Source organism: Platalea leucorodia (genome assembly GCF_965183815.1).
Source record: "Platalea leucorodia genome assembly, chromosome: 13".
Classification (NCBI taxonomy): Eukaryota; Metazoa; Chordata; class Aves; order Pelecaniformes; family Threskiornithidae; genus Platalea; species Platalea leucorodia.
In genome coordinates this window covers 12,308,376-12,329,978 of record NC_138835.1, presented here as the reverse complement: position 1 = coordinate 12,329,978, position 21,603 = coordinate 12,308,376, and the positions used below count along the sequence as shown (strand labels likewise).

The following is a 21,603-nucleotide window of genomic DNA, read 5'->3' as shown; positions in this document are numbered from 1 at the left end:
CCATGAGTGCATATGCAAACCACTTAATTATGCCTGTTAGTTATTGTAATTGCCATTAACATGTGCAATTACTTGCTCTGCATCACAATTCTAGGTGAATGGTTAAATCAACTACAAAATTATGAATAGCTGAAAAATTCTGTCTCAGACCCCAAGCCATTTCATTAAATCTCTTATTGTATAGTAAGCAAAGTGCGTATCATGAACTAACGAATTGAAAACCATATTTTTTCTTGAAGTGACTGCAGTATTCCCAGAAGAACTGAGGTTCTGTTGTTTACAGAACAAGAATTCCACATGCAATAGCAGTGAAATTGTCCTTCCAGTCCTTCCCATCAGGGCTTAGTCACATCATCAGGATGGGTTATTTGGGCCCCTTCAAACCTTGGGTGTTCTGTTAGGGTTGTTATATACTGTTTTTTATGCTTTCTGTGATCTGAGTATTTGAGCACATTCTGCATAAAACCGTTAGCAATAACTTAGTTACTTACAGACATAATTGCCTGGCTCTTCTCTATTTTGAGGGGCCAAATTTTGTTTGGGGTTGGGTTTTCTGGAGTCTTTTTCAGGGAGGGGAGGATAAGAATATTTTGGAAATAGAATGGGTGCTACAACTTTAAATGTAATTTTTCATTGAAAAAATTGGAAAATTAGGATGGTTATGTAATATTTCTTAAGGGCTATCAGACTAGATTGGCCCAAGCGCTTCTACAAGGCTGTTCCACAGTTAAATCCTCTTGAATCTAAAAGCTTTGTTCTCATCTCTTATGATGGCCAAATGGTTTCATGCTTGGCTCTGCATTCTAAATTGTTTTAGAGAAACAGCTCTTATAGTAGTACTTCATTGGCTGAAATTCAGTCCTAAATATATCTGAAGTTTGAGCAACCTCTTATATATGGATACTAGGGCCAACGCTGGTGATCTAAGCTGGCGTCTCCTAAGCTCACTCACAGCTAGATTGAGGATGTGACTGCAGGCTTGATGGATTTATAGTGACAGGAGCCATGAAGAAAGGAAATGCGGGAAATCCAGACTACCCTTTGGGTTGTGTTTTTCACCTAATATGTTGACAGAAAAACATACCAAAATATAAAGGTAAACAGATGACGGCTCCCATTCCCTCCTTACCTCTCCTTTTCCCACCTCCCTCCACCAATAAAGGCTGCAACTACTATTTTTTCAGCAACAGTGGTAAAACCTGACAAATTAATAAAACCTGATGGCTACCCTGCCTTATCCTAGAGCTTATCCTAGAGCTTGACCATAGCTGCAGTGCAGAAAAATCTAGCTACACACTTTTAAAATTCAGATGCACGCAACAACATCAGTAACAACAAAACCCCAAACCCAAACCCCTTCCTTTCCCATCAGGACCTGGACCACATGTAGACTGTAATTATCAGAGTTATTGCTGAGGAGAGACCATACAGAATGCAATTATGCTATTACGACAGGGTAATCAGAATAGCTTGCTTATTAGAGATTAGATATCCTTGTCCGACGCTATTATTTTCACTTATATAAAATAGCCTTCTTAGGAGATACCACAATTAAACAGTGATTATGCATATCAAATCAATTTTCAATGGATATAGTTTATATGATAGCACAAGACCTGAGAGAGAATCACAGTTTAGTGTCCATGCATTTAAATAGTGCAAATAGTTTTGCAGTGATGCACCGGTTTAGATGCGCAACTGTGAGTTTCCATTATCTTCAGTCAAACAAACTGATGGGCAGCGGTATCAAACACAGACGTGAAATGCCCATTAAAAATGTATAGTTAGAACTGTTAAATTTCAGAAAAACTCTAAAAAGAAGAATATAATTACTATTCAAACAAACATCACTGTTATTAGAATCTGATGTTGGAGCCACTTTGAATTCGCTGATTTGCAGATTAATGGATAAGACTAAACAAATACACTGTGATACCTGTGATCCCAAAGCTGCTGACAATTTATGAAAATGATGCTACATACATCTTTGGGAAACAATTGCTGTAAATAACCCATCTGTCATGAGAAAATATCCTAAATAACAAGGTTGTCACCTCAAGTAGACTTAGATGGGAGTGGAATAGATGAAGCCTTCTTCACACCTCAGAAGGCAGAGTGTGTTACGGGCAGAACAATGAAATAAAGCAGCTACTTAAAACCACTCCAGACATACTGTTTTGGAACAGTTGCTTTGAAGTCATACCTTCTGAAAGCTATCCAAATGACAAGATGAGAGCAGGAGCACTGGGTCAGTCAGGCTTGTTGCAATGGTAAAATGCCTACAAAGGAATCTCAGTGCTATTTCTGGAGGATACAAAACATCCGAATTATTTTGTTTTGTGCACAGATGTATGTTACAGGGGAAATGAGGGAACAAAAATATTGCTTTTGAGAAGGTATGATTAAAAATTCCACAATAACAGTCATGATTTTAAAGTTTGGAACATGACTTGGATGTTTAATGAAGTGGTATGACTTCAGCATTTTAGTGGCTCCTCTGAAGATGGGATTACTGGTATGTGGTATCAAGTGAACATAAGATTTGACTTGGAAGCTGTAAGCCAGGAAATACAGTACTGCCATTAGCAACACATACAAGACAAATTTTGCAGGTTTCAGCAAGTAGGATTTGTTGTTCTCAGGGGAATCTTCTAGTACCAGTTTTTGACCTCTTCTACACATCTTCCTTTAGCTGTAAGATCTGAGCATGCTTGAACTTTGGCCCTCTAGCACTTGCCCGTGCTCTGAGCTTATCAGAGTCAGGAGCTGGGAGACTCACAGCTCTCTGACTCTGCGAGAGCCCCAAGCCCATGGAGCAGTTACCCAACGTTTTCATGACTCAATACCAACACTTGTAGAGCCGATGCAGGCTCCTTGGAAAAATCTTTGAGAGTTGTATAATGGAAGAGCAGGATTTATGTGGTAAAATAGCTTCCAAAAAGTTGCTAACCACAGCAATGTGGAGAAAAAAAGCAGCCACTTACTATAGCTATATAGACCTTGCCTAGTAGCTGTTCTTTCAACAACTTATATATGCAATTACACATCTATTCACCATCATTGCAGGTGCAAGCTGAGCAACAGCATGTGTATAAATGTGTGTGGGTGTGCAAATGCTTCATTATGGTGATTTGTTAGCACAGTGAGTGAAGCTTTGTGTCCAATGAATGTGTAAATTAGGTGCTTAGCTTACTTGAGTGAAAAACAGTTCACTTTGCCTCCTTAGCCCATCCCTCTCAACAGACATTGGAAAAGAAAGTAGTTAGATAGTTTCATTCTCTGTCAAAGTAGCAGCTTCCATCTAAAACCTAATCCTGCTTTCTTGTGCTGTCCTCAGGTTTCTAACAATGAAGAGAAGTGAATCTTGTGGAATTAGTTGTGTTGAATGATATCTTAATCATATGCATGATATGCTCTTCTGTAGCATTAGAATAAGAGGTGTGACATCTTGTGTTGTCATTTCTGGGACAGCAAACTGGGACTGTTAGCTAGCTTTAAATCATTTCTGGCATTAACGAGATTTTGACCAGAGGCTCTCTTTTATGTTCAGGATATGCACCGCATTATTTTCTATTATATCACAATGCGTTGCAAAGGAACAGCTAAGTTACCAAGACTAATCCTTTAAGTCTTTCTTTCTTTACAATGTCAGGCAAAATAAGACTATGCCATATTTCCGTAATGTCTCTTGTATTATGAGAATATTATGATCTATAACAACAACAAAATCCCTAAACTGCAGGCATTCGTGTTGGCTCTGATATGCTTAGACTTGTCTCTTTCTGTCAGAAAAGATATTTCTAAGCCTGTATGATTTCATTTTAACAGGCACTATCAGGCTAAAAATCAGATCATTAACATAAAGCAGGAAAAAAAAGTTTTCTGGTGTTTAAAAATTAGTATTTCTGAAAAGACATGATGTAATACCTGAGGTTCTCCCCTTTCTTCAAGAAACTACTTGAAAAGAATGTCAATTTTGAAGATCTAGGGTATCTACTTGCACTTTTTTTTTTTTTTACTTGGATATGTATATTTAGATTAATCTGTTCAAAAGTAGTTTTTGTTCTCAGCCAACTTTACATCAGCTACCAAGATCTAAAAAAGATTTCTGCAATGCTGTGATGGCAAATTGCAGGGGAATTTCTTGAGGGAGGGTGGGAGGGGAATTTGAATTAAAAACTAATTAATTAAACCCACCAGAAGTAGCCTTCCATTTCTTTTAATAGAATGAGAAAAAAAAAGAAAAAAAATATATAAAAAGGTGTATTCTCCTTCTGAGAGATCTGTCCTTTTGGATAGAGTGAAAACATCATCCCATACATACCTATTAAAAAATTTAGGGGGTATTTCTCTGCTGATATTTTCATGATGTCTAAGCTGCGAAGAGCATATTCAGTAACTTAACTCCTTTAAAATCACTTCATTAGAGGAGCCGAACAAACCATGATCTCAAAATGCATAAGCTCTTGGCAGTGTGGCTTTTGTTTGGGTTGGGGGAGAGGGGGGTGTTGCTGGAGGGGTGTGGTGTTGGTTTTTTTAACAAGTTACTGCAAAATACGTCTAAAATGCTCAACAGGCAAAGAAATAGAGGAATAGATAAATTCCAGGATGGGAAGTGGAGTGAATTTTCTGCAGGTGCAGGACACAAGAGAGCTGATTATATAAAACATCATCTCCCACATAAGATAGATGAGTAATGCCCCAGGTCACAGTGCAGGGTTTTTTGAAGAGGCTGGTAGAACTAGAGACCTTTGATATGTTGGAATAAAGCCTAAACACATCCTAGAAGTAGTGTTATGAGAGCAAGAGTGAGAAAAATATAAATGGAACAGCAAGTTACTGAAAACTGCTTCTTCTATTTTTTGCTCCCAGGTTCTTCTTTCAGAAACAAGGGTTATTTAATCACTTTTCATCTCATGTTGCCCACAATAACTTTGGAGCTTACTGGCAACTTTCAACAAAGGCTATAGTTCATGAAAAAAGACACTAGTGACCCTATTGAGTATTACCTGTAGGAAGAGCCTCAGCGTGAGGTCAGTTTTGCTTACGCACCGAAGCATCCACACAGGAGAGACACTGTAAGTGCCCTAAGGGAATAGCTTTCAGTCAGACTGACATTTCATTAGACAAGAGAGGATCCAATCTTAAGGCATAAGTCATAAATGAGATTTTTGACAGTTTAAGATCAAATTGAGGACTGAAAATGCTGAAAATATGGGAAGGCAGGCTTTGCTGGCTTCTCTGTTGTTACAGTAGTAACACCCATTCTATTTCCAGAAGAATAATTCGGGAGAAAGGCATCTGGAGCAGGGGGCTCGTGCATTTGCTAAGGCAGAAGAAAAGTGCTAGCTAACAGAGTGAACTCAGACTAGATGGCAGAGAAGTGAAAAAACTGTAGAGAAAACAGACTTGAAAAGTAAAAAAAAAAAAGTTGCAACAAGCTCTACTCTTTCACAAGAGAACAAGAGAATGTAGGAAAGCACCAACCCAGTGAGACAGGAGGAATTCCAGTTTTCCCGATCAGCCTATTGTCTTCAAAGATCCTTTCTTGGACTAAAGAAGAGAGATACAGGATACATTTCTGTTATGAGTTAGGGGCCCCTTCTTAAAATGTTTTCATTCACAATATTCCGGATTTTTGAAGGATGCTTCTTTGTACTTTTGCTTGTTAAAATGATCTCTTTTACTTGTCTTCCTTTCAGTTTATTCTTCTGGTTGAATTACAGCAGAAAATGTACACCATAACATTAAGAAGTGTATTTGCTATCTGTCTTGACAGCTGTTGTTCACATACCCTATGTTTGCCTTAAGAAAATACGCATCTGATCATGAAATCTGTTAAGTTAACCGCTATTGCAAGGGTTCAAGTAAACTACCCTCAGGCAATGGGTGATATTTGCTCCTATTACTGATCTAGCAGAGTCATGATTTTAGTGAGGATGTAGTTTTTTTGTATCACACCGTTCAATTCTGAATTAGTATCAGGAGTTTACAGTAAAATAGTATGTTCTTCAGGACCTCTGTTACGTTCCTAAATGTAGGGGATTCCTAGATGACAGCAAGTTCACTTATGTTCCTCGATTGCAGGAAGAAGTGTTACAGGTTGCTAGGTTCTCTAGAGTTAAGTATCTCATATGTGAAATCTGAAGTGATATACATACTTTATCTCAGTTCTGATTTTTCTATTAATTTTCTTGAGTTAAACAAGGAACTAGGTATTTAAAACTCATGGTGAACAAGTGGAGAATTTGTATGAATGAAAGACTAGGCTCCATTTTCTTTTTTCTAGAGCTTTCTCTGCATAGTTAATATTCTAATATGAGTACTTAATCTCTGCTTCTAGGCATCGCAACATAGAGCAAAGTCAAATGAGCAAGTGTTACGGAAGTAAACATTTAACATTTTAGCTGAAGTTAAGCTGAACTGCTGTATCTGAAAATAGGATGCTTTTCTCCTTGAAACTTCTGCAATCCCAGAAAGCTGCTACCCAGTCTGCATAGCTGCTATAATAAAAAAAAAAAAAAAAAAACAAAACCAATTTTTTTCTTCTATCATATATGCAGAGCTTACAAAATTATAGAAGTCCCATCTGCAAAGCATAAACTTCAGAGAAACCCAATTAAGTCAGCGTTACCTACGCTACCATGCAGTGTGAGCAACCCAAAAGGGGCTGGGGATTTAGGTAGCTGGAAAGAAGGCAAGCGTACAGAACCAAATTTGTCAAACCACCTCAACAACTGCGATTTCCAAGGCCTGCCAGTGAAAGGCTGTACAACTTTTCTCCCCTCTTCTGCAGTAGTTCATGAAATCCCCCCTTGCTCTGAGCCATCATTAGAGGTGACTGGCACACTGTTGACTGAGCGTGTTTTTCACTTGTACTGTCATTTTCTCTCTGCTACTGAAACAATTTGGGATGGTCAAGATTCAAGGTTCTTAATCCACCTGCCTCACTCTGCCACGCTCATTCAAAATGCAGGGAACAAGTTGTTGGAACGATTGTTCGCAGGGAACAAGGCTCCAGTCCTAAACTTGCTGTCATCTTCCCCAGCTCTGCCCGTCATACATAACTGAAAGCATTTTAACTCTGGAGGCTGAGGTATTCTGGCTTAGACAGTGACTTCTTGCAAAGCAATCTCATCGCATCTCTTACACGACAAGACCTGGAAATAGAGAAGCGTGTATAATTCTTCTGCAGAATTGTAGCTAACCTTTCTGTTGAGACTATTTTCTCTATCTGAATATTTCACACAGATTCATATCATTCATTATGAAAGAATTAAAAAGTACTTGCAGGAGCCAAGAAACTCTCTTGGACACTGATTTCTACTAATGTTTTGTCTGAGTTCCCTCAAGCAAGCAGGGCTGGTTCTACATGCTGAGCAAACTTGCCCAAAGCATCAACACCTGTGTATGTTATTTGAACTCAGACACAGAAGATTGACCCTGAATATTTCATTTGGTGTTCATGTGTATTCATTCAGCCACCCTTTGCTCTGCTTCCAGCCTGTCTCAAGCTTCAGGGCTTAGGCAAGTATGCTCTCCCTAAATAGCGTCTTCTACTGCCACTGTCAAGAACACTGTACTAGACTGGATGGACCACAGTTCTGACCCAGGAGAGCATTTCTTATGTTCTTATAAGGTTGAAAAAACAAGTCTTGGTGCAGGCTGTTTAGTTAAGAGGTAAGATGCAGACTTCTGTGAGCAACTGTATGAGATGTGACAGACATTCACAGTAGATCAATACGGGCAACACAAAGGGAAGACTGCGTGGCCTGAGGGATGTAGCAGCCCTCAGAAAAGGCTGAAGGCTTCACTGGTTTGATGTCATGCAGTGATCTATGTCCAGTTGCTGGTTATGCAGCAACAGAAAAGTTTGAGGATGTTAAAAAAAAATTTAGAATAAGGAAGTTAACACACGAACTGTCTCTTCATTATATGCAACAATCATGAAGTGCTTTATGCATAAGGACATGCCTTTCGTTAGTTATAATCACAGGTCCGCATGCAGGAACCGTGTGTGATTACAGGATCTTGCTGGACTACAGAGAGCAAGATAAGATACCCTTTGATTAAGATCATCTTACTGAAATATTTATGCAGACTCGAGCATGAAGCTATTGACCTGCATCAAGTAGTTATATGATGTGCTGTCTAGGGCATGTATAAATTGTGTATACATTAGGCCACAAATCAACTTGAATTTCAAACAAAAGCATGGGATTTAATGGGCACAAAGAATCTGTTGTATTAGCACACAAACTCTAGCTACATTTAGAAGTAAAATGAAGGTATCATATTTATCTTTACTTACTCTTTGGTATTTATAGATGTGACCTGCTTAGAGAAGCCAGGGTAATTAACTCTATGTATTAAATTTTAAAAATACAAAGCCACAAATTTGGTTAAAAAATGCCATAATGTTATAAATAAATAAATAAATAAATGGGGTGGCCCATTCACTACAGCACTAACTGGGCAGTCTTGAAACAGAGTTCCAAAACTAAAGATTGTGAAAGATTAATACTGTTACTTAACTACTCACTAAAATAAACAGTTAAGTTTCCAGATAACCATGACTCCAAGCATTATGTAACTCATTACATTTTCAGTGTGGTGCAAACATTAATTCACTGACGAATCTTAAACCATCTTCATTCATAGCTAAAGTGTGAAGTTTTTTTATTATTTGACAGACATAGACATTTATCTTATTTGTACAGGGAAGCAACTAATTGTGTGCACAAATTATTATGTGTGCAAATTAAGTCTGAGTGCTTGTATTTAATGTATGCAATCAAATTTGGCGTTTACTTTTGTTTTAAAATAAAGCCTGTAACATAAAAGAGAGAAAGATGAGACAGGGTTTCAGTACTCCATAGACTGGCTGACTGACTGAACCATTTCCATCCTGTTCAAGTGCCCATTCTGCCTAACTACTGATCTCTTTTTTCTTTTTTTTTCTTTTTTTCTTTACATTCTGTCCTTACTGAAACTGGTGTACATATGCCTGCCTAAAGCTGGGCAGGAAGGTGTGGACAAATACGTGTTTTCTGATTTAACTTTTCTCTGTCTGTGGCTAAGATATGGGACTGAGCCTTACAAAATCCAGAGTCAACTTCCAGTAGTGCCACTGGCTTCCTACAGAAACTCAGAGAAGGCAATTAATTACAGCTCAATTCCTCATATGTAAAATATAAGAAACACTCGGAATTTTTCACTGTTTTCTGTCTTTTTCAAATTAGATTGCAATCTGCTTAAAGTGGGAACAGTTTCTCTTTATATGCTGCACAGCAACTGGCACAATCATGCATTATTTCAGATATAGCCTATAGGTATTTCTCAGACTAGGCATCTGTGTTTGGAGAATCTGAGCCTGAACCTTTTTTGTAATCTGTGACAGTTCTTTTGTGATGCATGAAAACATCTGAAGAGTTAAGGACGGAAACAGAAATGCCCTTTGTAGAGAGTATACAAGAGACCTGTAATACTTCTCTGTGGGATGTATGAGATACTGCAACTCTGAAAAAGCCCTTTTTCACTCATACAGCTTGCTTTGATGAGTGTATACTTAAGACCTAAAAGTTTCTTAAATAAGATGCAAATGCATTATTTAGATATCAATATAAAAATAAAAAAATCAATCCTGCATGGTTTGCACAGTGTGCAATGTTATCCCTACTGCTTTTAATGCCAGAGTATAGTTGCTGCAGCCAACATAAATGTGAAGAAAGAACGTGTGTGCACGTAACTAGGTTCTTTCTGGTGCATGACGGAGGAATCCCAGGAACTTGGGGAAATATAATATTTAAGACATTCTAGAACTAATAAATTAACTCTGATTCAACAAGGGATAATAGAAACCGTTCACTGACATGTGATAGACTACCTGCTCTAACTCTGATATTCAAGTTTAGACCCAATCCTTTACATGTCCCAAGGGCTTTGCTAGTAGCAGTGAGAATGAGAGAACCAACAAGCATCTGGACTATCAAAATAGCAGTGCGTCGGGGCTCTGTAATGTGGGAGCAGAGTGCACATTTGCACTGTGTGATGGTCCCTTAGGCTTCTGCATTTCAAAGTGAGATTCTGTGCAATCTTTCTGCTCAGAAGAAAATGATTGTAAAGCTAGGAGGAAAATAGGACCCTCAGCAATTACTCAAGGATGCAGAAGTACTTATAGATGCAAAAAAAGTTCATAAAACACCACCAGGTATTTCCGATATGGTGACCTCCCTCTCATAAATCCAGTCTAGGTATGATGGTGTATAATCAGTATTTCCAGTTCTTCGATAAAGAGGTTTAATTGGTTTAAGTATCTTTTCAGCAATGTTCAAACTACCTGCCAACTTGGGATTTAGGAGAAAATAGAACTGTAGAACACTTTTTTTTCCCCCCATTAAAGGTCTCTGTTTCATTTACAGAACTCTAATATTAGGCTAAATACAAGTCTCCAAACACTGGGAACAGTCAAACCTTAGAAAAGCCTAAAAACAACCCTCAACATGAATAGCATACTTATTAACTGATCTCATTTAACTGCTGCAAAAGTAACATTAAAAAATAACTTCACCAAGCTCTCTCTTGAATCCCAAAAAAGAAACTAAGTAGTTTCAGTAAGTAAAATACCCAGGCAACTGGCATAAAGCAGTTTGCATTAAGTGTGCATCTTGTTGAGTAATATGCAACATAATGATACCACACCATTGTCGCAAATCTAAATATGTGCAGCACCAAAATTGCACATTCACAGCACCAGAATCTACATCTACTAAGTCCCACCTATGCAGCTTGCCCAAGTGCACTGTGCCCATTCTCCTCTCCAGAAATGGAGAGATTACTCTCACCTCCTGGAAAATGCTGGAGGAGAGCTGTCGTGCACATGGGGTGAGTCATGCACCGGGGAGGAGGGCTGCTGGGCTAGGACGAGGTTCTCTACTGCAGGACAGAGGAAAAAAGGGGAGTTGAGTGCTTCCAGTGAAGTTTCTCTCCATCACAGGGACTTGGGGTCCAGTTAGATCAGACCAGCAAGGGACTGGGGATTTGATAGAAAGAAAAAGACCTTCCCAAAAGCACAATGGCCCATTTGTTAAAGGATAACTAGCATTGCAGTACTTGGTAATACGGTGATGATTTTTCTGGTGCTATGCGATGAAAAACTCTAGCTGTACCTTCCCACAAATAACACACGTTTTGTGGAGCCTTATAGGGTTGAAATTTGGATTTCAGTGTAAGAGGAAATGGGATATTAAGTTGGAATGTAAATTAATATCCTGCACGTTTCTCATCTCTGCTGAGTATTCCTGCATGTACTCCCCATGGTACCACACAAGGAACTAAATACATGTGGAACAAAAAGTTTCTGCTGGGAGCCCTTCGGTTAGATTAGAACAGAAACATTCTGACTTTGAGCGAGAGAACTTAAAATATCACAAAGCTGCATATATATGAAAAATAGGGTTACGTCATAAACTGGAGCAAAAGCACTTACTAGCTTATTTAATTTTGTTCATAAATTAATAGTGTTGGGAAAGGATGTAGGAGGCCTGGTACACTTCTTGTTTCAGAAGAAATACGATGCAGGGCAAACAAACTGTTAACAGAACAGACTTGTTGATACAGGAAAATGAAATGGAAACCAAAATCTTTGTGGTGAAAAAAAAAACAAAACCACATTTAATAGGTGGCCTGACTCAAGTGTTAGTATCAAATTTGAAAATTTATGCAACAACTAAAGACATCAGAGAGAAGCTTACAAGTCCCTGATTTAAGTTGCAGTGATCTAAATGACTGCAAAAGGACAACAGCACAAGCCAGCTGACAGGCAGGGCATCAAGAGCATCTTTTTCTGTCCTGGCGCTCCCTCTGCTATCAATTTCCTTGTGTCTTAAGCACATGTTTTAAGTTAAGCACACGGTTACAAGATTTTCTGAATTACAGGCCTGGAAAGAATGGATTTGCAGCAAAAATGACTAGAGCAGATTCAGAAAGCTGGCACCAATCTATCTGCACTCCAATTGTACCCCTCTTTCTCTTTGCCTTCCCTTTGTTCCTTACAGGCATCTGCAGCCCAAACCTACTATACTTTACTTTTAATATGCTTTTGAGTTTTCACATCTCCCCTGCCAGTAGCTTCCAACATCATGCAGTTTACCAGTGTAGTGTCCTGCTAGCTAAGGAGGAAAAGCGTAACTTTCTGCTTGCTAACGAGCTCCCTAACACAATGCACAAGACTTGAACTGAGCAAACTTGTTGAAGGAACAAATATGTCAGCAACAAGTGTTAATTAAAATCTTTAGCAGCATAAATCAACCCTAAACAGTTATGAGATATCAATGGTAGGCATATGAAGGGAGTGGCACAGTCTATTCAGGCTAGCCTAGGCTTTAAAAAAGGAGGAGGAGGAGGAAAAAAAAGCCCTAGTATAGAGTATTCCTATAATCGGTATTTTATTGCATTATGGCTTTCCCTAGGCATTACTTACATGGCTAATGCCCTTCTATTGCCTGTGAGGCTCTGCTGGGTTACAGGTCATCCTTCAGCCCAAAGAGACAATGTAAAAGGAAGCTAACACTTCAATTCTCTTCATAGATCCTTGAAGAATACTTACAAGAATGCTTCCTGCTACAAAACTTCTGAATTATGATAACTAGAAACAGTGATGAAGGAGCTCTAAGTTTTATGCAGTTGTTCTCTCCTTGAGTTAATTCAGTGCACAGTGCTGCTGGTTATACATGGTATCAATAGAAATAAAAAGGGAATTAGTGTCTGGCAGCAACATAGTTGTACATCTCTGGCACAACTATTCTGAAGTAGCTTTAACTCGTCAGATCTTGAAGCACACCACAGCAAAGAGCATAGAAGCTGAGAAGGCCCCTTCGTCAGTCTTCTCCAACAAGAATGCTAAGAAATTATGCTAATATAGCTGTTAAGAATATCTAACACTACTGCTTGCACCACAACAGCTCCTTGCCTTGGTACAGATCCTACACTGGAGGAGAAGGAAGACACGGTGGACCACTGGCAAGGCCCGCTGAAGAACTCAGTAGTGCCAGTCCTGAAAAAGCATTCATTAATTGCATGATGCCAGGGAGGAAAAGTAGCAGCACAGAGAGCCAAACATGATGGCACCAATGTATACTTATGCAAATTAAAATGGATTATCCCAAAATTAAGGGGGGGGTGACATTTTCACACATTGTCATGGTTGTCTGTATCTCCTCAAGTGATAGGGAGTTTTGACATGGTGGGGTCTTCTTCAGTCTGTGGAGCCCTATCTTTTATGACTACAAATCAAATGAGATTGTCAATCTTTTCTATGCCCTGTGACTGCTGGAAGGATATAATGAGAGCAATATTTTGGCTTCCTGCAACTGTCTCTCAAATAGATGGTGATATTGAAATCTGTTCTGAATTTCAGATCCCTGCCATGTTTAGACTCTCCTTTCTCTCTTGATCCTTACCTGGAAAGATGGAGGAGGGGAAAGAGAAAGGGGAAAGGAAAAAACTATGATCTCTGGAACTAATTAAATCCCTCTTTGCATTATGTTTTCTTAAGTGATTGCTGTCTTTTGCCATCTAAATCATCTTCCATCACCTTTCAATTTTTTATATTAGAACTTAACTAGAGTTTTAACATTTTAAAACTTTCTTAACTGCCTCAAAAAATTCCCTTTGATGTTATGGCAGGATGTGATATTTTCTAGAGTAGTTTTTCAGCTCAGCGCTAACCCCAGATCTACAATCAATTAAGTTGTGTCTTTATACACAAAATCTGATACAATTGGATATTCTGGCCGTCTCCCAAACTCAGTGAAAACAATGGGACTTTGAACAGCCATCATAATGGAAGCAGGGAAGGATACTACTGGTTTTAGAACTCTCTCCTATGAGGATTTCCAAATTAAAGTTGTGTTAATTGTGATTCTCCTGTGAATCTGGCATTAAGTCACGGCACAATAAGAAAAATGAAATTCACTTTCTTAACAACAGCACAGTCTAGAGACAGTCTGTAGTTAAGCAAGACATAAGTATTTTGATGGGTGTTTCTCAAATTCAGGACATATTCCTCTTCAAGGCTTGCTCACTCAGTGTGCCAGCGTGCTTAAATAAAGACTGAAATATGAAGTCCAGTGTTCACTGTACTATACTAATTCTCATAAAATATTGCTCAGTGGCCCTAAAATAGTTCACTTAAATCACAGGCTGAAATGCATTATTTTGTCTTCAAGGAGAAAATAACTGACTCAATTAAAACAAAGAAACATTCATTCCTTCTTATCTTTCTTATACTATTTCCTGTATTCTCTACACTACCACTAGCAACTGTATGCACCATTTAAATGCTGGAGGAAATTATCTATTTGTCAGTAGAGCCTGCACAGGGAACTGAAGTCCGTATTTTCTTCTCAGACCACAACTGTGACATCTTAATCGATCATTGTGAGGAGCTGCTGTTTAATTAAAGTTGTACGTGAAGGATCTAAATCAGTGAATTTGTATCCCTATTTTAGAATAAATAGCTATTAACCACCTCTAGTCTAGCTTACTGAACACCTTGTTATCTTATTTACTGCAGGAACATTTAATAAGATCATAGTGGCATGTGGTAATTTTTTAAGCTTTTTATGTGTGATAAAATTCACTGTAGTCTAAAGATTACATCTGTTCTAGTAAATCAAGGTTATAAAATAGCTTTTCATTTCTACAGTGAATGCTTTGTGAAGAAAAGCTCACTAGATAAGAAGCTTTATTGTGAAGCCCTGATTGTTCAAGGCTTGGAGTAATTGCAGCTTCTGCTGGCATCAGTCAGGATTGCGAGTGTCCAGAACTTCTCAAAAATCAACATCTAAGGCTATTTGAACCAGCCAGTTACTTAGTTATTCCATGCTCTTGCTGGAAGAAGAGGGAGTCCTCTTTAAAAACAAAACAAAACCACAAACAAACAAACAAACAAAAAACAAACTTCAGCTTTGTTCTTACACGGGAAACTCCCTTTGAGATTTGACCTCAAGCAATAGTTCATCAAAAAAATTGCAAATGAAAGCAATAGGAAGTGAACCAACACTTGGCATCTGCCAAGTCTGTTCATCCCGAGTTCCTTGAATCTGATGTTCACATTACTCAGTATCAGCTAAAAAGAGAGTATATGGTCCAGTGATAAAAGATTCTGAACTTGTGCAAGACAGCCAGCAATTCTTGTACCCATGCTGAGTACTGTCAATACTACTGTTAAGCTGGCGCTTCAAGAGAGAAAGGAAAATAAAGCATGGCATCAGAAAATTTTCTTAGTAAAGGCATGAAAAGCGATATGCTGCCACCTCTACATTCTCAGCTATGTCACTGAAATTTCCTTTATAAGCTGGGCTAAAAAAACCCCACTGTAATTGTATAGGTCAAGAAAAGGAATATAAATTATGTCTTTAAACAAACCCACATGAATACCAGAAAACATCTTTACAATATAGGCTGGATTCATCTATTACCATATTTTCTACCTCAATATACTTTCCTACGGTAGACATAGCCAAATGAATTGGTGCAGAATAATCCTTGACCACATTATCCATTCAAGAAGATGTTGCAAAACAAGAGTCCATCTCCAGTAAGAATATAGCATCATTCAAATGCCATATGTAAGTAGGAATGTTTTTGTAGTGATCCTTCAGTTATACCCATACTTTGTTACTGGCTTATTTGTCTGTATAATTTAAATGCATGACTTAAATGAAAATTAATCTAGTTTTTAAATTAACAAAGACTTAACATGTTCAAACTTACTTCTCTACGTGGTTTGTCTGCGAGCAGGGTTGGGATGTAACACAAACTTCGAATGTGTCATTTAGCACTCCCAAGAGTTTCTTTTGACTTAGAGTCCAAAGATGGTTATGTTAGTATTATGATAAAATTATTTTCCAGAATAATAAAATAAGATAAATTACAATTACGTCATCTAGCATACATAATTCTTACAGTAGTCTAAATTGTATTTCAGTTTTTTGAGTAGCCGATAGTATGAAATTGCTCATAGTAAGTGATTACCTACAACACTGTAGGGTAAAATATTATTTAAATTAAGTCATTTATGTTCATTTTACTATCATTTTGAAGCATACAAGTGTTCAGTACTATTTGATAAACAAATGTAAAACCTGAAAAGCTTACCAAACGTGCTAACTCTACTACTAACTATTTATACCTACCTGGACAAAAACCATACGTATTTATCACCTTTTGTTTCTCTCCATATATTGCATGTATAACACAATACCATAACAGACATCTTTTCTTGCATATTAGTATAGCTTCTGCCATGCAATGGGACACTGTCTTATCTGATGAAGTCTGTATTAGGGGAAAAAAAATGCTACTTAGTATTGATAGTTCTTTCTCCTTACAAAAAGCCTAATAATGTTTATATCTTTGTCTATACGTCAGACATGTTGTGTACTTTCTTTGTTGTGTATTTGACAAAGGTCAAAATAATTAATTAGCAGAAAATACTGTAGAGGAATTAAAACCGAGATTGCATATGCCTTCCTTTCATTAGTCACTTCTGCTTCCAGAAATCAAATGGCAGAAACATACATTCCTCCTTCAGTCAAGATTGCCCCTTTGGGAGCGAGTCGAGCAGTTCACGTTAGAAGAGTCCTTTGTTCCCTTCACTTAGGGTATAGGAACAGTTGGGCATCAGAGACAAATCATCTACTGTGTGCCTTAATTTAATTTGTATTCCACTCCAGAGCAAGGTGCTCAGAATTGTTTGATAAGACAAATAAATAGAAGAACTTAAAATAGTTACAAATATTAATATCCTCATTGGCTCAGAAGGAAGCAGTATAGCAGGTGTATGAAAAGAGCCTGGAATATTTTATTCACTCAGTAATCTGAAAAAGGCCGGAACTAAAGTTCAATCCCAAATTGCATTCAGGGACCGTCTCTTCCAGGCTGATAGTGCCTGACCCAAAACCCAAACCCATTTCTAAGTTTGGAATTCAGTGTCATGGGCAGTGATGATCACCACCCCATTCATTGTCTTACACTGTTTTGATTACTCCTTTTCTCATCAAGAAACCTCCCAGTTCTTGTGTGACCATCTATTCAGATAAACTGAGTAAACTGGCTCTTAGCCTTTGCTTCCAGCTTGTTGTTGTGCCTTTCCGTGCAATCACATCACATCAAAGTGATGTCGTTATTTGTTTCTTTTTTTTTTTTCTAAAGGGGTCATCATTGCTTAGATTCTGACAATCTGAAATTACTGAGTCACCACCAACAGACATTTAGAATTATTCCTCTAAGTGAAGTTAAGCTGAAAACCTCATTAGCCATTGTTAAAGAAAAAAAAAAAAATCTAATCACCATATTCTATTTATATACTAGCGATTGGGCTGTGTCCCCCCAGCACCACCCTCTGTGCTTACACTTCATAAGAAGATTACGCTTCACCGTATGAAGTGAAAATTACCTTCTTGTGGGGAGAAAGCGTTTAATTATGACTCTGCTTCCCCGTGTCTCCATGGAGACCCCATGCAAACAGCCTGCTTTATGAGACCTTATTTCCCCCCGCCCCACCGAAGTAATAAATCAGCTCTGTGTGAACCCTCGGTTGCAGCCTTAACCGCTGCCGCGCCGGAGCGCTGCGCCCAGGGGCGGGGAGCCCGCGGGCGGCCCCGGGGCCGCGCTCGCCGCCCAGCGCCCGCCGCGCCCCGCACGCTCCCGGCGCGGACGAAGGCTGCGGTTGCAAAGCCGCGGGAAGAGCTCCGCCGTAATCCTATTTGGAGCTAAGCCGCTGCATCATTTCAGCACTTACTGCAGAAAATATGTTCCCAATTGCCGGCCCGGCCGGCGCGGACAGGCGTGCTGCAAATTGGCGGATGATCCCGGCGCGCCCCTGCCCGCCCGCCCGCCCGCTGCCGGGGAGAGCGGGGCCGTTGTTACCTGGGTGCTCCCCGGCGCCGGGGCCCGCGGGGTCGGTGAGGATGCTGGGGTCACTCTGCGACCTGCCTCTCGGGAGAAAGCAGCCGGTCCCTTCTTCCGATGCAGCCATGAGGTGGAGGGCGGGAAGCTCAGAGGCGGGGGGAGGAGGAGGCGCGCATGGAGCCGGAGGCGGCCGGGGGACAATGGGGACGGGGGTGCGGCGGCGGCGGCGGCGGGGCGTCAGCCGGGCAGGACCAGCCGCGGCAGCATCTTCCCCGGCGCCGTCGGCAGGCTGCGGCGGGGCGCTCCGCCGGCACCGGGCGCTCAGGGGGCAGCTTCGGGCGCCTCAGGGGGGTGGGCCATGCTGCCGGGCGGGGTGGGGAAGAGCCGGGGCGCGGGCCGCCGGCCCGGCCCCCCGCCGCCCCCTCCCGGGACGCCCCCTCCCGGGACGCCCCCCCGAGCGTCGCTCCCGGAGTCGCCTCAAGCCGCCGCGCTGCTGAGCGCATCCGTTGGAAAACATTGGGATTCTCCCATCGTGCCCCGCGAGCGGCCGCGTGACGTCACGGCGGGGGGGGCGGGCGCCGCACCTGCACTGCACAAAGGCGGGGGCCGGCGCAGGTGCGCGCGGCCTGGGGGCGGCCGCCCCGAGCGGCAGCACGTGACTGGGGCGTGGGGAGGGGCCGCCCCGCCCTCGGGATGCGGGACCGGGACCCCGCCGGTGCCCCCCCCCCCCCCCCCGCACCGCTCCGTCCCTCGGGGCGCTTCGCCCACCGCGGGGCTCGGCGTCCGGCGCCCGTCTCCGCCCGGGGCCGCAGGGGGGTGGCCTGGGGCCGTTTGTTTCCCCTCGCATCAGGAGGCGCCCGTCCCCCCCGGGCGGGGGTCGCGGCTCTCCGCTCCGCGCCCCGCTGGGGCCCCCGCCCGGCCGCGCAGCTCGGCGGGGGCTTCCGCGGAGCCGGCGGGTCCCCGCGGGGCTGCGGCGGGACGCGCCCGGTGTCGCCCCTTGGGCTGGGGGCTGTTTCGTGGCAAAGGAGGTGTCGCAGGGTGACCCCGGGGAAACGGGGTGTTTCGACTCAGACCGAATAGTTTGGGCTGGGAATTTGTTTAAAGGGAATAACTGTTTTTATGGAGTGTTTCCTTAAATGAAAGGTGACTCCCCCCGTCTTGCGGTGGGTGACGGAAGAGGGGCTGCTTGTGCGTACTCGGTGCTCCGGGTGGTATCTTCTTGGAGTTTTGACCTGTAAAAACCAGAGACACTTTTTAATTGCTCTCCTAGTAAAGTCCTATAGATGCTCCGTCAGCACTCGTTAGGATCACGCGGGTTCTCTCCTCATTTATTACAGAGGGGTGGTGTTGAGGAACGTGCATTGAACATTGCCTTTGTCTTTGTATGGAGCTAGCATTAAGGAACACGCATACCTACAAGTAGATTTCTTAGGCTGACTCAGGAGCAGTGGCTATACGTGAAGCTGAGTTCCTATCGTAAGACAGGTATAAGTTTGCCGAATTTTAGGGATGAAACTTTGTGTCAGAAAATTTTCCATTAATGCAGTCATTCCTTCATGCACATATTTGTTTTTACAGAAATATATGGAAAACATTTTGCGTACCTTATATAAAGCAAGTGTGTTTTACCCATTTCTGAAAGCAGGGGCAAACGAAGCAGTTCTGTGGGGCTGTGTCTTTGTTGTATTTTGGGGGGTTTTAACCGAAAATTCATCACATCTGTCACACTGAGAAGTGTATTTGCCTTTTTTGTTTAAGCAGGAGTTTCGGAGTTAACCACCTGCACACATCTCATTTGGGAGTCACCTTTGGGCTATGTATTCCCTGAAGTTTGGCCAACTTAGCGACCTTTTGATAAAAAGACAACTGTGGGCCTGCATTCGAAGTAGAGCTTGGTAAGAAAATTCTTCAAAGACCCCATCTGAACAAGACCTGAGTGTGGCTGTTCCCGTAATGTCTGCCCATGGCTGGGTAAGCTGCTGCATCTAACAGTGAGTTTGAATATTGTCATGAGAACAGAAATTGGACAAAAGGTTTAAAGCAAAATATCAGAGAGTTTCTCATTCAATGAGTACTATCCCTTCATGCTGTGTATGAGGTAGATCCTAAGGAAAAAGTAGCATGTGGTAGTGTAATCTAAGCTGTATCATAATGCAATGGAATAAATTAAGGTAGCAAGGACATTCTGTAAGTTGGGGTTTTTTTTGAGAGCTTAACATTGCCATCTTGACACATTTTCAGTGTCAATTTTTGTAATTTTGTCTAAGCCTTGCTAGTCAAACAGCTCATCATAATTCCAAAAAGACAGCTAAATGAACCATTTTTATCATGCTATAAAACATTCCCAAGGAAACAAACAAACAAATAAATCCAAAACACTTGTTTAAGGGATGCTTTAAAGAGATCAGGATGTATTTTGTACTCCTTTCCCCCTCAAGCCAAGCTTTTGAGTTGCCATGACTCAACTTTGAAAGGGAGTCATGAATTCTAAAAATTACTTATGATAGGTTTGTTTTTTCTGTGTAAACAGATAGCACAGTCCGACATAGGTACTGGGCCCAATTTTCAAGTAAGAAATCTCCCCTTTACAGTGTAATAATAAGCCAAATCTAAAAAAAGAGGAAGTAGCAAGTTTAAAATGTTTTTTCTCTAGATAGCTTTCAGGTCATGCTAGAAAATGCTGATGGTTTCTAGAGAATTCTGCGGAAGTCTGTTTGTACTAATTGATATACCTGCCTTCTGCAATGAAGAACGATACTCATTTCTTGTATAAAATATATAGTTGAAAAGTTCCGTATCAGATTTAAGCATTCATGCAAGATTCGATATATTAAAATATTTTCAACCCAAGAAAGAATATCTCCGAGACAGCTTTAGTACCCTATAAAAGCACACAAGATGAGACTGATGTATTTTTAACCTACTCACATATGGATTGCCTCTATAGAGGACACTTTATGGAGTTCCTTTGGATCCTAAAATATTGTCTGATAGAAATCAGTCAAATAAGGCTGGAATCTGCCTTGCTGTTTTAACTTAGGTAAAACACTTCATTTTCTCTCATTCCTGCCAACCCAAGCATCAAGAGACTCAGTCTGGGAATAAATCCTAGGTGCTGTGCATGCCAGCTGACGAGCTGCCCCTAGGCCACCTTGCTATTTCTGAATGAACCATCAGCGTGTTTGGGGGAGGGAGTACAAGAAAAAAAATAATTGTGTTAAATTTTTTAAACCTGTGTTGCTAAATAATGTCTCTCGTGTAAAAAGTATGATTATCTGCATGGCTTTTACTTTCATGCTTCTTATATAATGATGATGATGTATCTACTTGCACTTTTCATTTCCTTACCTTAAAGCAGGCTCTGCATTCCTTCTGGGGGCAAAGCTTTTGACAGGAAAAATAAATGTGAGGCAAAGTGATTCCTTCATGTTGAAGGACCAATGCCAAAAGGAACGGAGCATTTTCACGGAAGTAAGTAGAAGCTAATGGAGGCATGCACCAACCAATATATTTTAAGTATATTGATTAGTAAATCCCTCTGAAACTGGAATGAAACTAAACCTCGTTCTAGCTATGGATACTAAGGACTTGAAAAATTGCCCTAAAGTTCCCTTTTACTACTTGATATAATTCTATAAATGTCACAAACAAAACTATTTGCAGGATCAGAATAACTATTAGTAGAAA

General features: G+C 40.7%; 1 protein-coding gene across 1 annotated transcript in view; it reads right to left on the bottom strand.

Annotated features, from left to right (window-relative positions):
* PHACTR3 (phosphatase and actin regulator 3) overlaps nucleotides 1–18,043 on the bottom strand; it is a gene marked incomplete at both ends in the record, with an annotated part of 110,782 nt that extends 92,739 nt beyond the window's left edge. Inside the window, one exon of the mRNA XM_082325695.1 lies at nucleotides 17,935–18,043. Coding sequence (XP_082181821.1) covers nucleotides 17,935–18,043 — 109 coding nt within the window. The remainder of the gene's footprint in view (nucleotides 1–17,934) is intronic.
* Nucleotides 18,044–21,603: the final 3,560 nt, after the last annotated feature.